The 20,021-nt window shown below is 46.0% G+C and overlaps 1 protein-coding gene across 1 annotated transcript; it reads right to left on the minus strand.

The window, feature by feature from the left end:
• Positions 1-257: 257 nt before the first annotated feature.
• LOC146339735 (pentraxin fusion protein-like) lies at positions 258-17,585 on the minus strand. The gene is given in 6 exon segments (XM_084811892.1): positions 258-865; positions 1,699-1,746; positions 7,660-7,814; positions 12,209-12,494; positions 16,063-16,101; positions 17,513-17,585. Coding segments are annotated over 6 exon segments (1,209 nt in total).
• Positions 17,586-20,021: the final 2,436 nt, after the last annotated feature.

Here is a 20,021-nt window from a genome sequence, read left to right on the forward strand (position 1 = left end):
CAAACAAACAGAAAAGAAAAATATATTTTTTTCAACTGTGAGTATTCATAGGTCTATTTTATTTTTTAAAAAATTAGTTGTTGATTAAAGGATTTTCAGTATAAAAGGATTCATGCTGCAGTTAACAGATCTACAGTTTGAATCATTACAGACTAAGTGCAAGTCATCTTAGAATGCCGACCAATAGCTTGCTTGCTTTGTAAAGCAGCAGGACAATAACCACTCCCATGCACATTGATGGCCCATATCCTCCTCGGTTATCTGTCCTTAGGTAATACCATCACATTCCCCGTAATTTTGTATGATAAAATTTTCCAGTCAAAGATGTTTCCTCTGGGAAACTGGCGGGCCTGGAACACATCCTGTATGTCACGCGATTTCAGTACATAATCCCACATGTAGAGATCTGTTATTTCTCCCACAAAACGTCGCTCCTGCTGTTCAGACGTACTTTGCGCCCCCTGATCCTGTCCAAGCATCGCAGTGCCCCCTGACTGAAGAACGTGGCCCACGTTATGCACCTTCTGTATGCTCCTTTTCCCATTCAGCCAAAAGGCTGTGAGGCCGAACTCAGAAGCCCAGGTCACACAGATGTGACTCCCCAAAATGCTGAGATCAGGGAGGGCAAACGTCACACTCTGACTCCCCATGTGGAAACCAATGTGGCCCTTTGCTTCACGCAAGATCCTCAGCTGATCACTTTGAGAGCGGTAGGAGAAGAGAATGACTTTGCGTTTGCCCAAATCCTCAACTGCAACCCTCATACAAAGTGTGAATTCCATCAGATTCAAAGGCTGCATTGGGGAGATGACAACAAAACTGTTCTTTGATTCATTGAGAAAACTCAGGACTCTGCCCTGCAAACCTATAAGAAAGAGCATCGTCAAGACCTTTCCAGGAAATCAGTGTTGAGCACAATAAAAGCACAGCTGTTACCCATTTGTTTATGGAGAGCTACATCATATGCCCTGCTGCAGTCTTCCCCAACCTGGCATCCTCCAGATGTTTTGGACTACAACTCCCATCATCCCGAGCCAGCGCTGCCAATGGCTGGGGAATCTGGGAGTTGTAATCCAAACCATGTGGAGGGCGCCAATCTGGGGAAGGCTGCCCTACTGTAACTCAACCTGTATCTAAGCCTAAGTGTATCTAGCTGGAACACCCGCATATTGCTCCCTGTTTACCCCTGCCTCCATTTCCAGTTCCTTTCCCTTCCCCTGTTGTTTCCCCTACGTCAAAGTTTAGATTGTAAACTAATCGGAACAGGGACCTTTATAAAGGACCCTGCACATGGATGACACGATATTAACCATCATCGCCACCATCTCTTCATGTCACACCTCTATTGCAGGTGGTGCTTCCTTCCAGCCAGGCATCAGACAAGTTGGAATGGCCCAGAGAGACAACCGGTGCTGTCCCCACCCCGTGGTTCCCATAGTAAGTCGCACATGTACCGTAACAGCCTGTATGGGATCTTGCCAAGGTGAAAATGTAAATGGGGATGGAAAAAAACAGAAAGGAAACATATGACAAGCATGTCATATACCCACCCTAATATGGCCATTTACCCCAGAAGCTGTACTGAATGGGGAAGAGATATAGATATGTAGATATATCACTATAAACATGAAGGGGTCCTCTTTGCAGAAGAGATTAAAAATAAACACAGACCAATACGAACCACAACTGACCACGTACCTAAATCAGTTTCACTATCTCTGACAGGACTCCGGCCTCCATCATGAACTGCAAGAAATGAAATGTCTGAGTTTCTAACACTGATGAATGGAAGATTCATATTACCCATATAGATCCAAACTGTGGGTTGTGGGATGCCAGGAGTGGGGAGGGTGCAGCTCCTGGGGGAGCGTGAACACGGAGGCAGAAGTAAGAAAATATAAGGTGTTTTCATTCAAAGGTATACGATAATGCATAAAGGATTACTGCAAGTCTGTATATGTTTTGTTTAGAATACCAGTATTAAGTTCTAATCTCTGTAATTGCTCTTGTGTTTCTATAAAATAAATCTTCAGTTTCATATATACTAATTAAGAAATCATAAAGTATTTGATAATGCAAATAAAGCTTTCTGCAAGAAGTATGATTTATTTAGTTGTTTTTCATTGCATCTTTGACTATGTATATATGCAAATATAATGGTTTACCATTTATGTTTTCATTGTCCTTTCTATTATAATGTAATACACTTTTTCTCTTTATTTTTTAAGGTATGGGGCCTCTGTATCTTGACATGGTTTAGGGCCTCAGCATATCATAATCCAATCCTGAACAAGAGCACATCACATAATGAGGTGGACTCTAGATCTAGATCATAATGAGGTGGACTCTAGATCTTAAAACGACTTGCTGGAGTCTCAGTAAGGTATGCAATGGAAATGGGGGACCCACAATTGACAGTTCAACACTTCAAACCTTGAGGATCACCGTGATAAGTTGGGGAGAGAGATCTGGTCCCCTTTTCCTGAGCTGTCAGTGGGTAATTGTGAGCAAATGCAATTTTGTCTTGTCAGTTACCTTGTATGTTTCCTAGTACACTTCATTCCCTTTGACAGATGAAATAGACAAGGCAAAGCTATATATAGTTAGACAGCTGTTAGTGCATACTTGCAAGCTCAAAAAACCAGGAAGAAGAAGAAGAAGAAGGATGACACCACCACCACCAACAACAACAACAACAATTGCTTGTGCAAATTCCTGGGGCCAAAAAAAAAAGCTGGGGAACAAAAACGGAGTCACAATCGGTGTGGGGAGTGGGGCAGGATGGACAGAGAAGATACTGGGTGAAGGACTGAGGGGGAAGGAGGGGGAGAACAACTCACGGTGAGCCTGATTGCCTGTCAGGCACATCATGGGTTGTTCTGTGAACAACCAACAGTGCATGGCTTGTTCATCAGTGTGGTCTGTCGTGACGTGCAAACCCAGCAACTTTGTCCTAACAGTGTTTCTTTGTATGTGATCTTAGGAGGTGGTTGGAAACATCCCATTCTCATTTATCTTCTAATGCCAACACTCCTTCCACAAGCATCAAGCTACAGAGACACAGCCACATAGCAATGGACAACAACACTTGATCTGCGCATTCAGTTAATTTAGATCCTGCAATGATGTCACAGTGGGTATTCCAGAAAATGTTGAACTGGAAAATTTTCAGGAAAATTTTTCACTACTCTAAATCGATTAAGATCTTATTTTGTATGTATACCTGATTCACACATAACAACCCAGAGTATGGGTTGAATATGAGTTTCTGTTGAATCCTGAGTTGTCTTTATGTGCGAACGCTGCACTATGGTTTAACTATGAGTTGTTAACCAGGAAAAGCCCAGGAAGACAACCCATGGTTTGTTGTTTGGTTGTGAACTCTAGGTTGTTCGTGGTTAACCACCCATAGTTAAACCATAGTGCAGGGTTCGCACATAACAACCCACAATTCAACAACAACCCACTATCACCCCGTACTCTGGGTTGTCATTACATGCAAACCAGGCCACAGTCGATAAAACTTTTATTGTATGCCAATATCTAATTTTGTCCTTGCAGTAGCCAAAAACAGTTGAACTTGAAATATTCTAAGGGGGGGGGGGATCAATAATGCACAGCTAGTGTGGTTTAAATATTGCATTCGAACTCAGTCAAAGCTTTGCTTGGAAAGCATTTCTATTGAAATACTTGAATTTTTTTTAAAGACATGACAACTCAATAAGATTCATACTCACACACACCTTTCATTAGTTATATTAGGAATGCAGACCCTCTTTCAGCCCAATTCCGATTCAGAGAAGCTCAGGCCGGGGCGGGGGGGGGGGGGAGCAATTCTAGTGGTGGGCAGGGCCAAAAAGAAAAGAGGCAGGGCCAAAAAACCAACTAAACCAAGCATCTTTTAGCTTCAAGCTCTTACTAAGCCTTAGGACAGGCATATCAGCCTTTTAGTCTTGGAAAGAAGCTGCATAAAAGTCAGGAAACCACCAACCATCAGTGGTTATAGGAAGGGACATTCTGGGAGACTCCTGGAGGGCTGGATTTGACCCCTGGGTCTGAGGTTCTGCACACCTGATTTGGATTTTAAGGGCGGGGGGATGAAGGCACTGAAAATTATTAACCTACTAAGGGTGCCATCCTATGCTTGTTTAGATGGGAGTTGTGGGAATTTTTTCTGTCTAAAGATGCATAGGATTGCACCCTAATTTGGGGATGTCTGAAGAGCTGTGTGCTTAAGTATATATGCTTCCTTGGGAGAGTCATCTGAAGATAAGTTAATCACGACTTCCATGTTAGGTTTGACTGCTACTATATCCATTCCAGGTGGCCAGCTTAATGTACATTGTCTTCACTCATTGTTTTCCTAATTAATGGGATGAGAGAGCATTTCTCAAAATGAAGACATTCAAGGGGGGAAATTAATGTTTCAGTGGAAAATGTTCTTCCCTATATGACTGAGCCTTGGCTATTCTTGCAGTTGAATTAGCCCCCTAGTGCCATTGATTTAGCTGCTCCGATGTTATCACTATGGACCACGCAGCATGTGGAAAGTGCTGATCCTTCACTTCACAATCTGCAGGGAAACTTTGTCTACACCAGAAGTGAACAGATTGGGAGTCGGGGCCAAAACATCTGGAGGGCCACAAGTTGCTCACCCCTCGTCTGCATGGAAGAACTATGGAGCATGTGGAGGCAGGTGGCTCCAATTTTGGTGGGGCTATGATTCCATTTTGGGTTTCAGTCAGAACCAGCCAGACCTCTAAAGGAGCTATACAAGGGGCTGAACCCATTCCCCAAAATGGGTTCAACACCTTGGATAGCTCCTTTAGAGTTCTGCCTGGTTCTGACTGAAACAAACCTCCAACCTCCACTGTGTGGAAGGCTTTGGAATGTGGTTATGCCAGTGCCAGGGGTACCATTGGACAATGACTGGGATATCACCACTGAAGTTGAGCAACATAACTAACTATTCATCCCTTTATCAATGTCGATGACTTTTGAAAAGCGTTTTTAGAAATCAATGTGTTTATCTCCAATGGTGGCTGGTGGTTCCTATGTCAGTAGGGCAGTGTATCCACTCCAGGTTTCAGTCAGAACCATTCAGAACTCCAAAGGAGCTATCCAAGGTTCTGAATCATGTGCCCAAACCAGGTTCAGCACTTTGGACAGCTCCTTTAGAGTTCTGACTGAGACCCAGAGTGGATTCACAGCCCTACTGACATAGGAGCCACCAGCCGCTGTTGTTTATCCCTTTAGAAGCTGAGACTCCCCACAGTATTCACTTCATTGGATAAGTGCTCATCTCACCCTTTACAAAAATCAGTAAAGGCATAATCCTATGTAAGTTTAAACAGCAAAAAGTCCTACAACTCCCAGCATGGGAGTTGTAGGACTTTTTTGCTGTCTAAACATGCAGAGGGTTGCACCCTAAATTTGACTAGCTAACACCCCCCAACCTGTAGAGTGCAGATGATGAGCAGTTATAAATTAACATCAAATGCCCCACAATTGTGGGAATCCTATCTCTAAGAAACATTTGATTTAGCTGTTCATCAGCTTAAAGTGTACATTTGCCCTGTTTTGTTTTGCTTTAAAAGAAGGGTCAGACAGTAGTATGGCTGTCACTTCCCTGGTCATTGTGAGCGGATGGGCCATTGTCCTATCTGGGCAAACCCTTCAAGGCGCTGCTTCTTGAGAATCATTTTAGAGAGCCCTTCAGGGGGAATCCACAAGATGGCAGTATTAAATAACAAATGAGTGAGAAAACAAACCAGCTAGGGATGGCACGGGCACCCAATTCTGTCTGGGAATCTGGGGACCTGCTCCTGTCCGCACCCCCGAGCCCTGCTCACTGAGCCCCTGCCTGCCCCCTGCCTGCACTCAGCGAATGGCCTGCACTCACCCTGGCAGCCTTGTCGAGCTTCATGGTTGCCATTTTCTGAGAAATGAAATGGAGATCGCAAAAATGCGCAAATTTGCGCACGCAAAAATGCACGTTTTTGCAAATGCACATATTTGCTTATATGCAAAAATGCGTGTTATGAAAAATGCACATTTTCATACACACCCTAATTCCTAATTTTTGCCTTCGCAAAAATGCCCATTTCACACATGAGAATATGTGCATTCGCAAAATGCACATTTCCATGCATACAAAAAAAAAATGCCCATTTTTGCAATCGCCATTTTATTTTTTTTAGAAATGGTGACCACAGAGTTCGATGATGCCACTGAGGTGAGTGCGGGCTGCTTGCCAAGAGTGGGAGGGGCTCAAGCGCAGTCTGGGGACCGGCGAGCGGGGGCAGGGCCTGGTGCAAGTGACGCAAGATGAGTGGCTTGCCCCTTACATGTTACTCTGAGAGGGGAGACCCTGGCTGTATGTGCTGGGGAAAAGCCTATTGGTTCTGCTTTCCGAATTCCTTATTGCAGCCACTTCACCAAGTCCCATCCATGGCAATGGCATCATGAAACTGACCACATCTGATCAGAAGCAGATTCTGGGATGGGAAATTGCACATCAAAGACAGCGCTGGACCAACAGAGACATGTTGTTTGAAATAAAGAAAACGTTCTTGACGTGGCAAGGCATAGCCAGGGAGAGTGGGTAATCTTGGATAGTTTGTAGTAGGAAGGGCTATGTGAATGCTTATGTGAATTTCCGCTTATGCAGCACTCATCCTTTACTTCCCCACCCCCCTGCAATTAGGAACATTTAAAATTTGCTGTAGATATTGGAGGATGAGGGGAGAGACTGTGCTAGCTGAAATCACCGATGATCTGATGGGCGCGGGCATCCAATGGGTTGTACATATAGCTCTAATTGGACTTCTGGAGGCTAGTTTTGGCTTGTCCAAGATACAGTTTGAAGCATTTTCAAAACATGCAAAAACAGTTTGATCAGAAACCATGCCAAGACAGAACACACACTGCCCCCTGCCCATGGAACACCAAGATCTATAATACAGCCTCTGCTTCCTGAAAAACTATTGGTTTTGTATAGCCTCGGTCTTCTTTCCGCAAGAAAACTAGAAAGAGCAAAAGACTAGAGTCTGTTTGTGTTGTGACTGATCAAAACAAACAGTCCTGAGAGTAAAAGAGATGCACCTCATTTATCTATGTTAACTTCATCCTAACATGCTAACTGCAGGCAGCTGTTTATACACCAGACAAAAAGCAGCAACCAGCAATGCCAGCAGCTAAAGCCATTTATAGCTTCAGCTATCCTGTTGCTAGACCAGTCCTCCCCAACCTGGTGCCCTCCAGCTGTTTTGGACTACCATTCCCAGCATTCCTGAACAATGGTGACTGGGGCTGATGGGAGTTGAAGTCCAAAACACCTGGAGAGCACCAGGTTGGGGAAAGCTGCATTAGACATCCTACGAGTACATCCAGTGTAGAGCAAGCACCCTCCATCTCTGATCAAACTGCCGTAATATACAGGACATTATTTATATCACAAACCATCACGTGATATAAATGAAAGGTCATGTCTGTCTGGAGAGGCCTGGGAAAGAGCAGGATAGCCCGTGTGCACCTTGGATAGTGATCATAGGCGATCTTCTAACATTCTGTGATTTGGTTCCCATGAAGCATGAGCAGCGTGTTCCCTTGCTGGGCAGGTAAACGCCGCATGATCGGGGAGGCAGGCCATCTACTCACCTATGTGAAGCCACGGGTGTGCGAGCACTTGCACCTCACAGAGCGACAGGAACTCATTCCTCCCCGGGATTGTAACGGTCACGTACTGCCCTTGCATCCCTGCACAGTTAAAGGACATGGTTTCCCCACGCCCCATGCTGCTGACTGTAGCACACCTGCCAGGGAACGAGAGCGTTACTCAGCCGCATGTTAGCAGAGTGCAGCAGGGAGAGCAGGACCCACACAGGTGTGTGCAACGCCCACCAACACACAGGCCGCACGGGCCCAGAAATGTCACGAGGGAGCAGGGCAAGACGGGGGACATTTCTCACACTGACTCCTTTGCTGCGGACCTCAGCGCAGTGCAGAGGATTCCAAAGCCTCATATATACCAACAGCCATCGCCGTTGTCTCAGTGCTGGTCCTTATGCAGCCAAAACGGCACCACCCCGGGCAAGAGGGAGGTTTCAGCACTTGCAGGAGAACCCCAAGGTTTGCAGACGTACAGAAAATGTCCAGAAGAAAAAAAGCCTAATGGGGAACTGCCACCCCCCCCCCACACACACACACACATGCACCAGGGGAGGCTGATGGCTCCGAAATCAGTGGGGCGGTCAATCCACTCCGGGTTTCAGCCACAACCAGTCAGAACTCTAAAGGAGCTATCCAGGGTGCAAAGTTCTGACTGGTTCTGGCTGAAACCCAGAGCGGATCCACCACCCCACTGACATCGGAACCATCAGCCTCCACTGACACACACACAAAAAAGCCCAAAGAGGACTGAGCATGCTCGGTGGGCATGGGATGCTGTCGGGTGGGGAGAAAAGAAAACTTGTGGGGTGGGGAATGGCGTATCCAGGGAAAGATCATCTCTGTCTGGCTAGAACCCTAAATAGGAATGTTCCACACTGCAACATTTCACGGCAGGCCCCACTTATGTTCTAGAGAACCCACTTTATTCATGCAATCAATGCACAGGCTTAGGGATGTACGAAAGTCACTTACCTTTTCGAAGGGTGACATTCGCGGTGGGGGGGAGGCGTTCCGTCCCTCCCCCCAAAATTCTCCCCGGACGGCTCCGCTCCGCAGCGACTCCGCGGAGCCACCGGCCGGGGCTGCCCGCAGCCGGACATCCGGCCTCTGGGCTGCACAGGGACGCAAATGACGGCTGCCATAGCCGCCGCCATTTGCATCCCTGTATTTTGCTGTGATAGGCAATGTATATATTTACATAGCCTATCATAGCAAAAAAAAAAGGAATGCAAATGGTGGCGGCTACGGTGGCCGCCATTTGCGTTCCCTTTCTTTTTTTGCCGTGATAGGCTACGTAAATATTTACGTAGCCTATTACGGCAAAAGACAGGGGCACAAATGGCTGCCACTATGCCACTTGCACCCCTGTCTTTTGCTGTGATAGGCTACGTAAATATTTACGTAGCCTATCATGGCAAAAAAAAAAAGGGGGAACGCAAATGGCGGCCGCCGTCGCCATCGCCATTTGCATTCCCTTTTTTTGCCGTGATAGGCTACGTAAATATTTACATAGCCTATCACGGCCTCTGCAGGGACGGAAATGTAAATATTTACATAGCCTATTATGGCTATAATGAAGAAGCATATTTATTATATGTAAATATTTACATAGCCTATTACGGCTATAATGAAGAAGCGAATTTGCAAAGCAGCATGAAGGGTAGCAAGTAAGTGCTCCGTTTCGCGCGCCTTTCGTGGGGGGGGGGGGCTTTGTTCCGCCATGGATTTCAGGGGGAAATTCGGCCTCACTGAGATCCATGGCAGAATTCTCTGACATCCCTACACAGGCTAGGGCTGTTGGACTTTTCCCACACGGACTGAACGCACACCCGAGAAAACACCCCACACTCCCCCGTAGCTGCATTTTGTGCTGGAACGAAGTAGTGGAGGCTGGCAGCTGCAATTTCGGTAGGGCTGTAAATCCATACTGGGTTTCAGCCAGAACCAGCCAAAACTCTAAAGGAGCCATCCAAGGTACTGCATCCTACCCCTAAAATGGGTTAAACACTTTGGACAGCTCCTTTAGAGTTCTGGCTGGTTCTGACCGAAGCCCAGAATGGATTCACAGCCCCACCGAAATCAGAACCAGCAGCCTGCTGGCAGGAAGATTGGTAGTGGGGAGGGATGTGTCTTCTAAGGATGGTTGTTGATCCTTAGTAGGCTTCTCACTGAGAAACTGCTGAGAAGAGATGCCAGGGTCCTCTAGAATAATAGTCAGAAAAATACTGCTACCGGTGAGCACCCCGCCTTCTGAGCAGTGAGAAATTTCACGGGGTTCAGCACTTACCTAGAGTTCGGTTTTCTTAGAACCACCAACCTGGCACCCTACAGATTTTTTGGACTACAGGTCCCATCACCCGTGATCTTCGCCCATGTTGGGTGGGCCTGATGGGATTTGTGGTCCAACACCTGCGGAGGGCACCAGGTTGGGGAAGGCAGCCTTCGAAGGCCTCAGGAGGCTTATGGGTTTTCTGTGATAAAAGGTTTATCAACACATATATACAGGCTGAGCATAAGATGGGGGGTTCACAGAATTAACAGATTATTGTTCCCTATCATATAGCTAGGGGAACTCATAGGGCCACAGCATTTACTGCAGAGAGCAAAGTCAGTCCTCTGCCTACCTTTCAGAATCAGTGCCAGCACAGACCGACTTCCTGCTAGATACACAGACCACATTCGTCCCTGGTCATGTATGCCAGAAGTACAGAACATCAGGCCAAAGGGCCAAATCCGGCCCACTGGAGTTCTCCAGAAGGCCACGCCCCCTTACCCTGGCCCCACCCCTTTCCCCCCAATCACCAAGAGTTTGGTGGTTTCCCAGCTTTTATGCAGTTTCTTTCCCCATCCTCAAAGGTTCAAGTGCCTCTCCTGCGGCTTAGTTATTGGTAGTGAGAGATTTCAGCTAAAGGATGCTGGTATTTTGTCCCTGCCCTTTTGCCTCAGCCACACCTGGAATGCAGCCCCCAAAGCTTCTCTGAAATGGAATTTGGCCCTCCAGCTGAAAGAGGTTCTGCACCTTCTTGGGCCATCCTGGCTCCCAGTGAAACCCATAACCAGAATGTTACCAGCTATCAACTGCCCTTTGTCAGCTCTCGAGGCGTTGCCTCTGGGCACCTACGCTGATCACTACTTTCAGATTTCTACCTGTCAAGCACGACAGAGTTGAAAGGGACCCTGAATCGGAGTGGAAAGGGACTCTGGCAATCAGAGGGGCCACTAAGAGGACATTCAGACCAACCCCAAACCTACAGCAATACTATCTGCAGGGATCATGGCCAACAAGGATCTTCATAAGTGAAGCAGAACCATTCGTTTTATTATTTATCATATTCATACCCTGCTTCTCAGCCGAGATGGGCTCCCAAAGTAGCTTGCAAATTAAATCCATACAAAGGTACAATATAATATGAGGGATACTTGTATGGGGTGGGCAGTCTCTCTGGGCCCCAGTGGCTAGTGATACAGTCCAGGTGCAAGGTTTTCACTCCAAATAGAGGAGGCAGAAGGAGATGTTGATGAACTAAGGGGCTGGCTGATGGTGTTTCAGCCTTTGGCAACCTGGTCATTGGCCATCCTGGCTGGGGATGACAAGAGTCCAACAGATCTGGAGGGGAAGAGGGTGTAAATCCTAACTCTCAGAAGCAGCCCTTCCATTCATCTGACTTAGAGGTGCAGGATATTTACATTTTAGAAGCACTAGCACTTCTAGCCCTGACCAAAATCAATTAAGGGTGCAATCCTATGCATGTTTAGACAGAGAAAAGGCCGACACCTTCCAGCATGCCCCAGCCAGCTGGCTGGGGCATGCTGGGAGGTATCGCCCTTTTCTTTGCCTAAACGTGCATAGGATTGCACCCTTAATCATCATTAAACCTATACTACAGATCCTAAATCCTTAAATGCCTCTGGAAACCAGTGGGACTTGCTTGCTTCCAGATCTGTTTAACTGTCAGTAACATCTAGTTAAGTACACTGTTTTCTAAAAGCCTAGAGCTATAGCAAATTCATTCTCTGAGTGTGGATCCTTACGTGGCACCCTAAACATGGGCATGTCACACTGCAACATTTTGTTGCAGGTCCCACTTGTATACTACATAGGGCTGTTTGAAGATACTAACACGTTCGATCCAGTTTCATTGAACTATGGTCATCTTGTAAGGACAAACTCATAGGCTGAGCTCACCCAGAAGGAGAAATACTACAGTCACTCCAGCCAGTTCTGCAGGCTTGTGCCAAACTGATTGTCCATTAGAGAGAAACTGAAAACTGCTCAAGCAATGGATCCTACTGTGGCCACAAGCTGTGTGCTTTCAGCAGGCTTATCTGAAAGCATGTTCCACTGAAATCTATGGGATTTACTAATGAGTAAATGCTTTTGGAATGAATCGAAGGCTTGGAAGCAGGTCCCACCCACCAAACTCAGGAAGACGTACTTCCAAGTAAACACGCATAGTAGGTTCATATCTATTGCATATCACCATTATTTGCCTTCCATTACAATGTATATGTTGACAGGAGGCAACGGGCAAAATACCTGGGATTCATTGTGCCTCCCTTCTGTGGCAAATCTCCAATCAGAATCTCAGCTCCTTTTATCCGTGATTCGCAACAGTCTCCTCTGTTGGTGATCACCACAGCAGATACCTGAAATGCTGAAATCAGATCTACCATCCACCAGGGCTCAAAATCCTTCTTCGTCAGAGTGCAGTCTCCTTTAGCATAACTACTTGCCAGGGACCCATCTATGGCTTTCCTTGATGCCCCTTTTTCTTCATATGTGCTCGACTGAGACGATACTTTTCCCACTGCTCTATTAGGATCTGAAGGGGATATGGAGAAAAAGGCAGTTTTATTTTGCACAAAAACAAAAGGGGGAAGACAGCAACAGGACAGCAACAGAACATAGACTTGCCAGAGCAGTCAACAGCCTGCTCAGCCTACCATTCAGTCTCTGATACCGGCTAAACAGATGGCCCATGGAAGCCCACAAAGCACGGTGAGATGGTAATATCCATGCCTTCTGGCTTCTCCACATCTGGCAGTTAAAAGGTTGAGGGTGCAACCTTATGCACGTTTAGACGGAAATAAGCCCTGCAACTCCCAGTATGCCCCAGCCATGCTGGGAGTTGTAGGATTTATTTCTGTCTAAACATACGTACATAGGATTGCGCCCTTCGTGATTATGAATATGGATGCTGTATATCTAGCTAGTAGCCATTCATTGTACATGGAAATGATCTAATCCTTAAAAAAAAAAAATCTGTTTAAACTAGTGCAGCCTTCCCCAGTCTGATAGCTTCCAGATTTGGGGGACTACAACTCCCAGCATTCCTCACCATTGGCCATGCTGACTGGGTCTGTTGTTCAAAACATCTAGAGGACACCAGGTTGGGGAGGGCTGTACAAGAACTGTACTGGCCATTCACAGGTGAATTCCATAAGCCCGTTTGAAGAAGTACTTCCTTGTCTCACACATACACATGTAAATCTGCTTTCTGTTCATGGCATTACTCTGATGAACTTCCATCGTCCCCAGCCAGCCAGCATAGGGGAAGCCTGGCCACCTGATTGGATTTGGCTTTCAGCAGGCATCAGGAAGCACCATTATTCCAGCATTTCCCGACGCATCCTGAGCAGCCAATCCCAGGCATGTGGCAACAGAACCATGGCCACCACCATCGACCCAATAGCCATGTGAATCAACTCGTAGTTGTTCTGAAATTGAATCTCTTGACCCTACTCATTTCCCGCCATTTTGTCTCCTGCTGGCAGAGACAGGAGACCTAGAATGAAAGGCAGATACTTCTGTTTCTGCACACTTGAAATTTAAAGTCCGATCCCACAAAATAGGCCGTTTCGGAATATTAACCATAGAAGCAGACTTTGTTGGGCATTAGGCACTTTTGAATGGAAGACGAGGAAACAAGAGGAGAGGGCAAGAGAGTAGCTTCATTGTTCTCATTAAAAAAAAGAAAAGATGGGTAAGACTAATTACTATGCCAGGGCGGGGAGAGGATTTGGGGGTGCACAGTGCAAGGGGAGGGAAGGGTTAACTCTTCCTTGCTCAGCTACAACTACCCCCAAAAAACCTCTCCTCCCCCCAGGCACAGAGACTAGCTTTGGAAGGTGCAATCCTATGAATGTTTAGACAGAAAAACTGGGGCATGCTGAGAGTTATAACCATACGTACCATTTTAAACGGGGGACAGTACCATTTTTTTCATATTTCCCGACCATCCTGTCGTTTTAATATAAATATCAATTTTGTCCCGTTTTTAATTTTTTGTAAAAAAAACTGAACGCGTTTATCATAAGGCTCTATGCTAATCAAAGCATGCAGTAAAAGTACTAGTGTGACGCAAGAGGACATTCCATTTACGTTATCCAGTCAGGGCCAGGCTTCTTGAGCTTAGGGATGTCAGAGAATTCCGCCACGGATCTCAGTGAGGCCGAATGCCAGTGCATTCAGCCCCCCGAAATCTGTGGCGGAAAGAAGCCCCCCACCCCACAAAAGGCATGCGAAACGGAGCACTTACCTGCTGCCATTCGCGCTGCTTTGCGAATGGCGGCCGCGTCTGGCCGCGTTCCTTTTTTTTTTGCCGTTTTAGCCTACGTAAATATTTACATAGGCTAAAACAGAAAAAAAAAAAAGGAACGCAAATGGCCACCACCATAGCCGCTGCCATTTCCGTCCGCTGTTTTTTTCTCTTTTTTTGAGCCTATCACGGCAAAATACAGGGACGCAAATGGCGGCTATGGCAGTCGCCATTTGCGTCCCTGTGCAGCCCAGCGGCCGGATGTCCGGCTGCGGGCGGCCCCAGCCGGCGGCTCCGCAGAATTTCCGCGGAGTGGAGCCGGCCGGAGAATTTCAGGGGGAGGGACGGAGCGCCTCCCACCCACCGCGAATGTCACCCTTCGAAAAGGTAAATGACTTTCGTACATCCCTAGCGACGATCAGACGCTGCCCTCTTTTTTGTCTGCAGTGGCGGGGAATTCAAGAGGCGGTCGCTAAGCCCCATTCAGCGTGTGGGAGCCAGGAGGGTTGGTCTTACTGTTATTTCTACCATCATTCCACCCATACAGATTCTTTCTGCCCTACATTCAGTTTGATTCAGACTTTTTTAGACTCATATTTTGGTTCAACAGCGTGTTAGCTATTTTTTTGTTACAGCGGAACTCTCCGGTGGGACATTAGCATATACCAGCTTGTGATAGCAGTCAGGGTGTTCATTCCTTCTTCTTTTTTTCTTTTTGGTGTACGTTTATGATTTTTTGCAGTCTGGCCACTGCAGTCCTGCATTAGAGTGTTCAGTGTGGTATGCCATACAGATTTGTTTACTGCTCATGTGATATTTTATAAGTATTATATACGTGTATATTTATGAGGATTTTTTTGTGTATATGCAATAAATTAGTGTTATTCATTTGCGCCCCTTTCCATGTTCTTTTGCAGTGAATTTAGACTGTTTTTTAGGTCTCTCACAGCGTGAGAGACCACAAAAGGAGCTGCAGTTGTTTTGTTATATTGTGTAGTACACAATAGAAAGTACGGCACCTGTCGAGAGAATATTTTCTGTTACGAATGGTATGTGGTCAAAGGAGAAATCTAGATTAAGTGCTGAGACAATGAGGGCTATGTTAGTTGTAAAACAAAATTGTGTCATGGAGTGTGAGAAGTTTTATGATAAGGTGTTGAAAGACCAAAATTTGCTGCATAAGATTACTTCATCGGAGAAATATTCATGGTACGATCGTGGTGAAATAGAGTCCCCCTCTACGTCTACCTAAATTTTTGTATGAGCTCTGTCACTCAAGAATAATTGTTAGCTCAATATGTTCATGTAATAAAACTTTTGTTATCGTCTTACTTTTTCATGAATACGGAATATTACATAACCCCGTCCCGTTGTTGTCATCCCAATATCCTGTTTTTGTCTCAAAGAAATATGATCAGCCTAGTTATAAGCCTTCTCTCTCTAAATAGGCATAGGCTTGCACCTTTAAAGAAGTGTAACTGCTGTGGGGATGGAGAGGGTTTGAGGGCCATAGGCTGCTGGTTCCCTATCCAGGGGTGGGCAACTTGTGGCCTTCCAGATGTTTTGGCCTACAACTCCCATCTTCCCCCACTATTAGCTATGCTGGCTATGGCTGAAGGGAGTTGTAAGCCAAAACATCTGCAGGGCCATAAGTGAACAGGGGTTTGGCTATGGCCCCTGAATGTGGGAGGATACTACTCAGGAGGAAGGTTGAAGACAGGAATGAAAGAAGAGAGATTGATTTTGAAAATATGTAGGCTAATATATATTTACTTACATGTCATCTGCAGCAAATTGGATAAGGAGGGATTTACGTTTAAATATATCACATATACAAAGACTCAGTATTTACCTCCAATTGGGATTATTGAAGCATCTGCAATGGCACTGGCTGGAAAAGAGAACAGCAATACAGGACGCGTGCCTCAGTTAGTGGAAAGATAAATGCAGCAGAAAAACATGTGAAATCATGCATAGTGTCAGCATCGCCCACACAGCACAGTTAACTGCATTCAGTACAAGTCTATTTACTGTGAAAGATTTATGAATAGGAATCCATCTTGAGGGGAAAACTGTGACATTTTTGAAAATCAATAGCCAAACCAGTAAAGCCAGAACACTTGGACCCATTTTAGTCTATTACTATGTAAATAAATCAGCTCCAATCCAAAACAAAAACATACTTAATTAGGTTTTGGCCTGACCTCTGTTCCAGTTCAGTACCAACTGGGTGGCACATGAAGCTAAAATATTCCACTTTGCAGCCCAATCCTATGTGTATTTATTCATAGGTAAGTCCTACCAACTACGCTAAAGCCTTTGATTGTGTGGATCACAACAAACTCTGGCAAAAATTCTTAAAGTGATGGGAGTACCAGACCACCTTACCTGTCTCCTGAGAAACTTGTACGAGGGTCAAGAAGCAACAGTAAGAACCGGACATGGAACAACCGATTGGTTCAAAATTGGGAAAGGAGTACAACAAGGCTGCATATTGTCGCCCTGCTTATTTAACTTATATGCAGAGTACATCATGAGAAACGCCAGGTTGGATGAATCACAGGTCGGAATTAAGATTGCCGGGAGAATTATCAACAACCTCAGATACGCAGACGATACCACCCTAATGGCAGAAAGTGAAGAGGATCGAAAGAGGGCCTTTTCTGTGGTGGCCCCCACTCTGTGGAACTCCCTCCCTAGGGAACTCCGCCATGCCCCCTCTTTAATGAGCTTCCGTCGTGTATTAAAAACGTGATTGTTCAGGCAAGCATTTGGGGTGGGTTAGGGTATTTTAGAAGGCTGAGTGCCGAAGAATCGATGCGTTCGAACAGTGGTGCTGGAGAAGACTCTTACGAGGAGGTCAAATCAGTCCATCCTAAAGGAAATCAACCCTGAGTGCTCATTGGAAGGACAGATACTGAAGCTGAAGCTCAAATATTTTGGCCACCTAATGCAAAGAGAAAAGTCACTGGAAAAGACCCTGATGCTGGGAAAGATTGAAGGCAAAAGGAGAAGGGAACGGCAGAGGATGAGATGGCTAGATAGCATCACCGATGCAATGAATATGAACTTGAGCACACTCCGGGAGAGAGCGGAGGACAGGAAGGCCTGACGTGCTATGGTCCATGGGGTCACGAAGAGTCGGACACGACTTAACGACTGAACAACAACAAAGTCCTACCAGGTTTGATGGGACTTATTCCCAGGGAAGTGTGCCTGGGATAGCAGCCCTAACCATATTCACATCTGCCAAGCAATTTAGGATCAAGGCCTAATTTGTCTAGCAACATAGTAATTAGAACTGCACTACTTACGTTTATGTGTCATGAGCCAATGCAGAGCGACAAGAACCAAAACTGCAACATTGCACGGCATGGTTGTTATTGTACCTGCCCTTTTCAGATGCTGAGTCTATAGACTTTTCAGCATCAATGAAATATCGAAGAGGTTTTCTCTTCCTTATCCATCCAGAGAAACTCCTTGCTCCTTCTGCTCAGGCAGCTCTTCAAAACTTTGAAAACCAGCACACCCACACAAGCCCTGCTGTCTTATAGCCTCAAAGACTTCGAGCAGTGGGGCAGTTCTTGGGCTTTTTATCTGGCAAGATAAAGACCTAATGGGTCTGCAATGTAACTGACTTAACAAGATCAGCCAGAACATGGTAAAAGCAATAAAATTCCAAGAGAAAACATTACTCATTGTTTTAAATACAATAGATACCATTTTATACTTCCCAAATATGATAGGGGGACAGGATTCCCTTGTACACATAAAGCTGCAAACTGGATCACTTATTTCCTAGGATGTCGTGATACAATATAATTCTATCAAAGAAGGGAAAGCCAGAAAATATCAATCATAGTTAACTTTTTGATAACACTGTTCATCCCAAAGCATCTCAAAACAAGTGCAATTTTTATACAGACATCATTAAGTCTAAGGTCTGCAAAACTTGGCCTATCAGTCTGATCCATGTTAAGCTGAAATGCCAAGATTCGGGGCCAGCCAGAACAAACAGTCTAGGTAGTTGCCTGTTGTTGTTGTTGTCGTTCAGTCGTGTCCGACTCTTCGTGACCCCATGGGCCATAGCACGCCAGGCCTTCCTGTCCTGCGCTCTCTCCCGGAGTGTGCTCATTGTCATTGCTCAAGTCCATATTCATTGCATCGGTGATGCTATCTAGCCATCTCATCCTCCGCCGTCCCCTTCTCCTTTTGCCTTCAGTCTTTCCCAGCATCAGGGTCTTTTCCAGAGAGTTTTCTCTTCGCATTAAGTGGCCAAAATGCTTGCCTGTAATTCCAGGCGTCGTTTGACTACCCACCTTAGCATTCCAGTCTCCTGTAATGAAAATAACATCTTTGATCTAACATTCCAGGTTCCTAAACAATATTGTTCTTTACAGCATCGGACTTTCTTTTCACCACCAGACACATCCACAGCTGAGTGCCCTTTCGGCTTTGGCCCAGCCACTTCACTCTTTCTGGCGCTACTTGGAAATACCCTCTGCTCTTCCCCAGTAGTATATTGGACACCTTCCAACCTGAGGGGCTCATCTTCCGGCGTCATCTCTTTTAGCCTTGTGCTACGTTCCATGGGGTTTTCTTGGCAAGAATACTGGAGTGGGTTGCCATTTCCTTCTCCAGTGGACCACATTTTGTCAGAACTCTCTGCCATGATCTGTCTGTCTTGGGTGGCCCTGCATGGCATAGCTTATGGCTTCACTGAGTTACGCAAGCCCCTTCGCCACAACAAGACAGTGATCCATGAAGGGGAGGTAGTTGCCTAGGGCAGCGCAATTTGATGGGCGTCCATCATGCAAGCTCTCTGCATAAAATGAGTGCACTCCAGAAACCTCAGTGACATTGCAGGGGGTTCTAGAGTGCGTCATCAAGTTGCATGGGTACACTTCTTGTCCTACTCTGCCTAAGGTGACAAAGGCCCTGCTTAGATTAAAATCAATTTGCTTTCCATTTGTAGCCCAGTCCATAGAGCTAGCTGGCACAGGGTGAACGTCAAGTATCTGGAAGGCTTAATGTGTAACCACCAGGGATGAAAAGAGTAGAGGAGGGAGTTACTACAACACAGAGCTGTAGCAACTAACTACTACCCTCCAGCTCAGGAGTGTGTCTCTGGAAGCTTGTGATTCTCCCCACAGAAGGTCCTTCATTCATTATTTTATAAGGGTAATTAGAACTCTGAAAGATAATTGCATCAGAGAAAGGGGATGCATGGCAGGAAACAGGAATGGAAAAATGGTCTGGGCTACATTTTTCAGAAGTGTCCAGCCTTACACCAGATGAAAGAGGCTAGTAATCATTGCTGGTTCTATAGATTTAATTGTCCGGATGAAACTGCTACCGAAGCCCAGACATAGTTCAGCAGCGCGTGCACACGCACACCATCCCTGCACTGTACAGATGCCCAAGGGATTCTGGGATGTGCTGTCATTTTGCTTTGGGCCCAGCCAGCCTGGAAGTAGGAGCAGCTGCCCACTTCTACCTATTGTCCTGTGTGATGGTGCAGGAGACTGCGGGGTGCTTTCTCAGGCCAAGTTGGTCCCAGCCAGATCAGAAGCAGCTGTGCATCGCTTTTTACCTGACTTAGCCCCACACTACATGAGTGTGAAAGTCGCTGCAGATTTTCTCTTGGTTCCCCATCCATTCCCCCATGCCCTACACTTCACATACACACCCCCGAGACTCACTGGGGGGGACACCTTGCCGAAAGGCTCACAAAAACCTCCAGCCAGCCCTCCAGTGATGCAGGAAGAGCCAGGTGTCTTAGGGCGGAATTTCCTCATCTGGTGACTGAAT

Source organism: Heloderma suspectum, chromosome 7 (genome assembly GCF_057233095.1).
Source record: "Heloderma suspectum isolate Gila_16-S chromosome 7, 16-S_ref, whole genome shotgun sequence".
NCBI lineage: Eukaryota > Metazoa > Chordata > Lepidosauria > Squamata > Helodermatidae > Heloderma > Heloderma suspectum.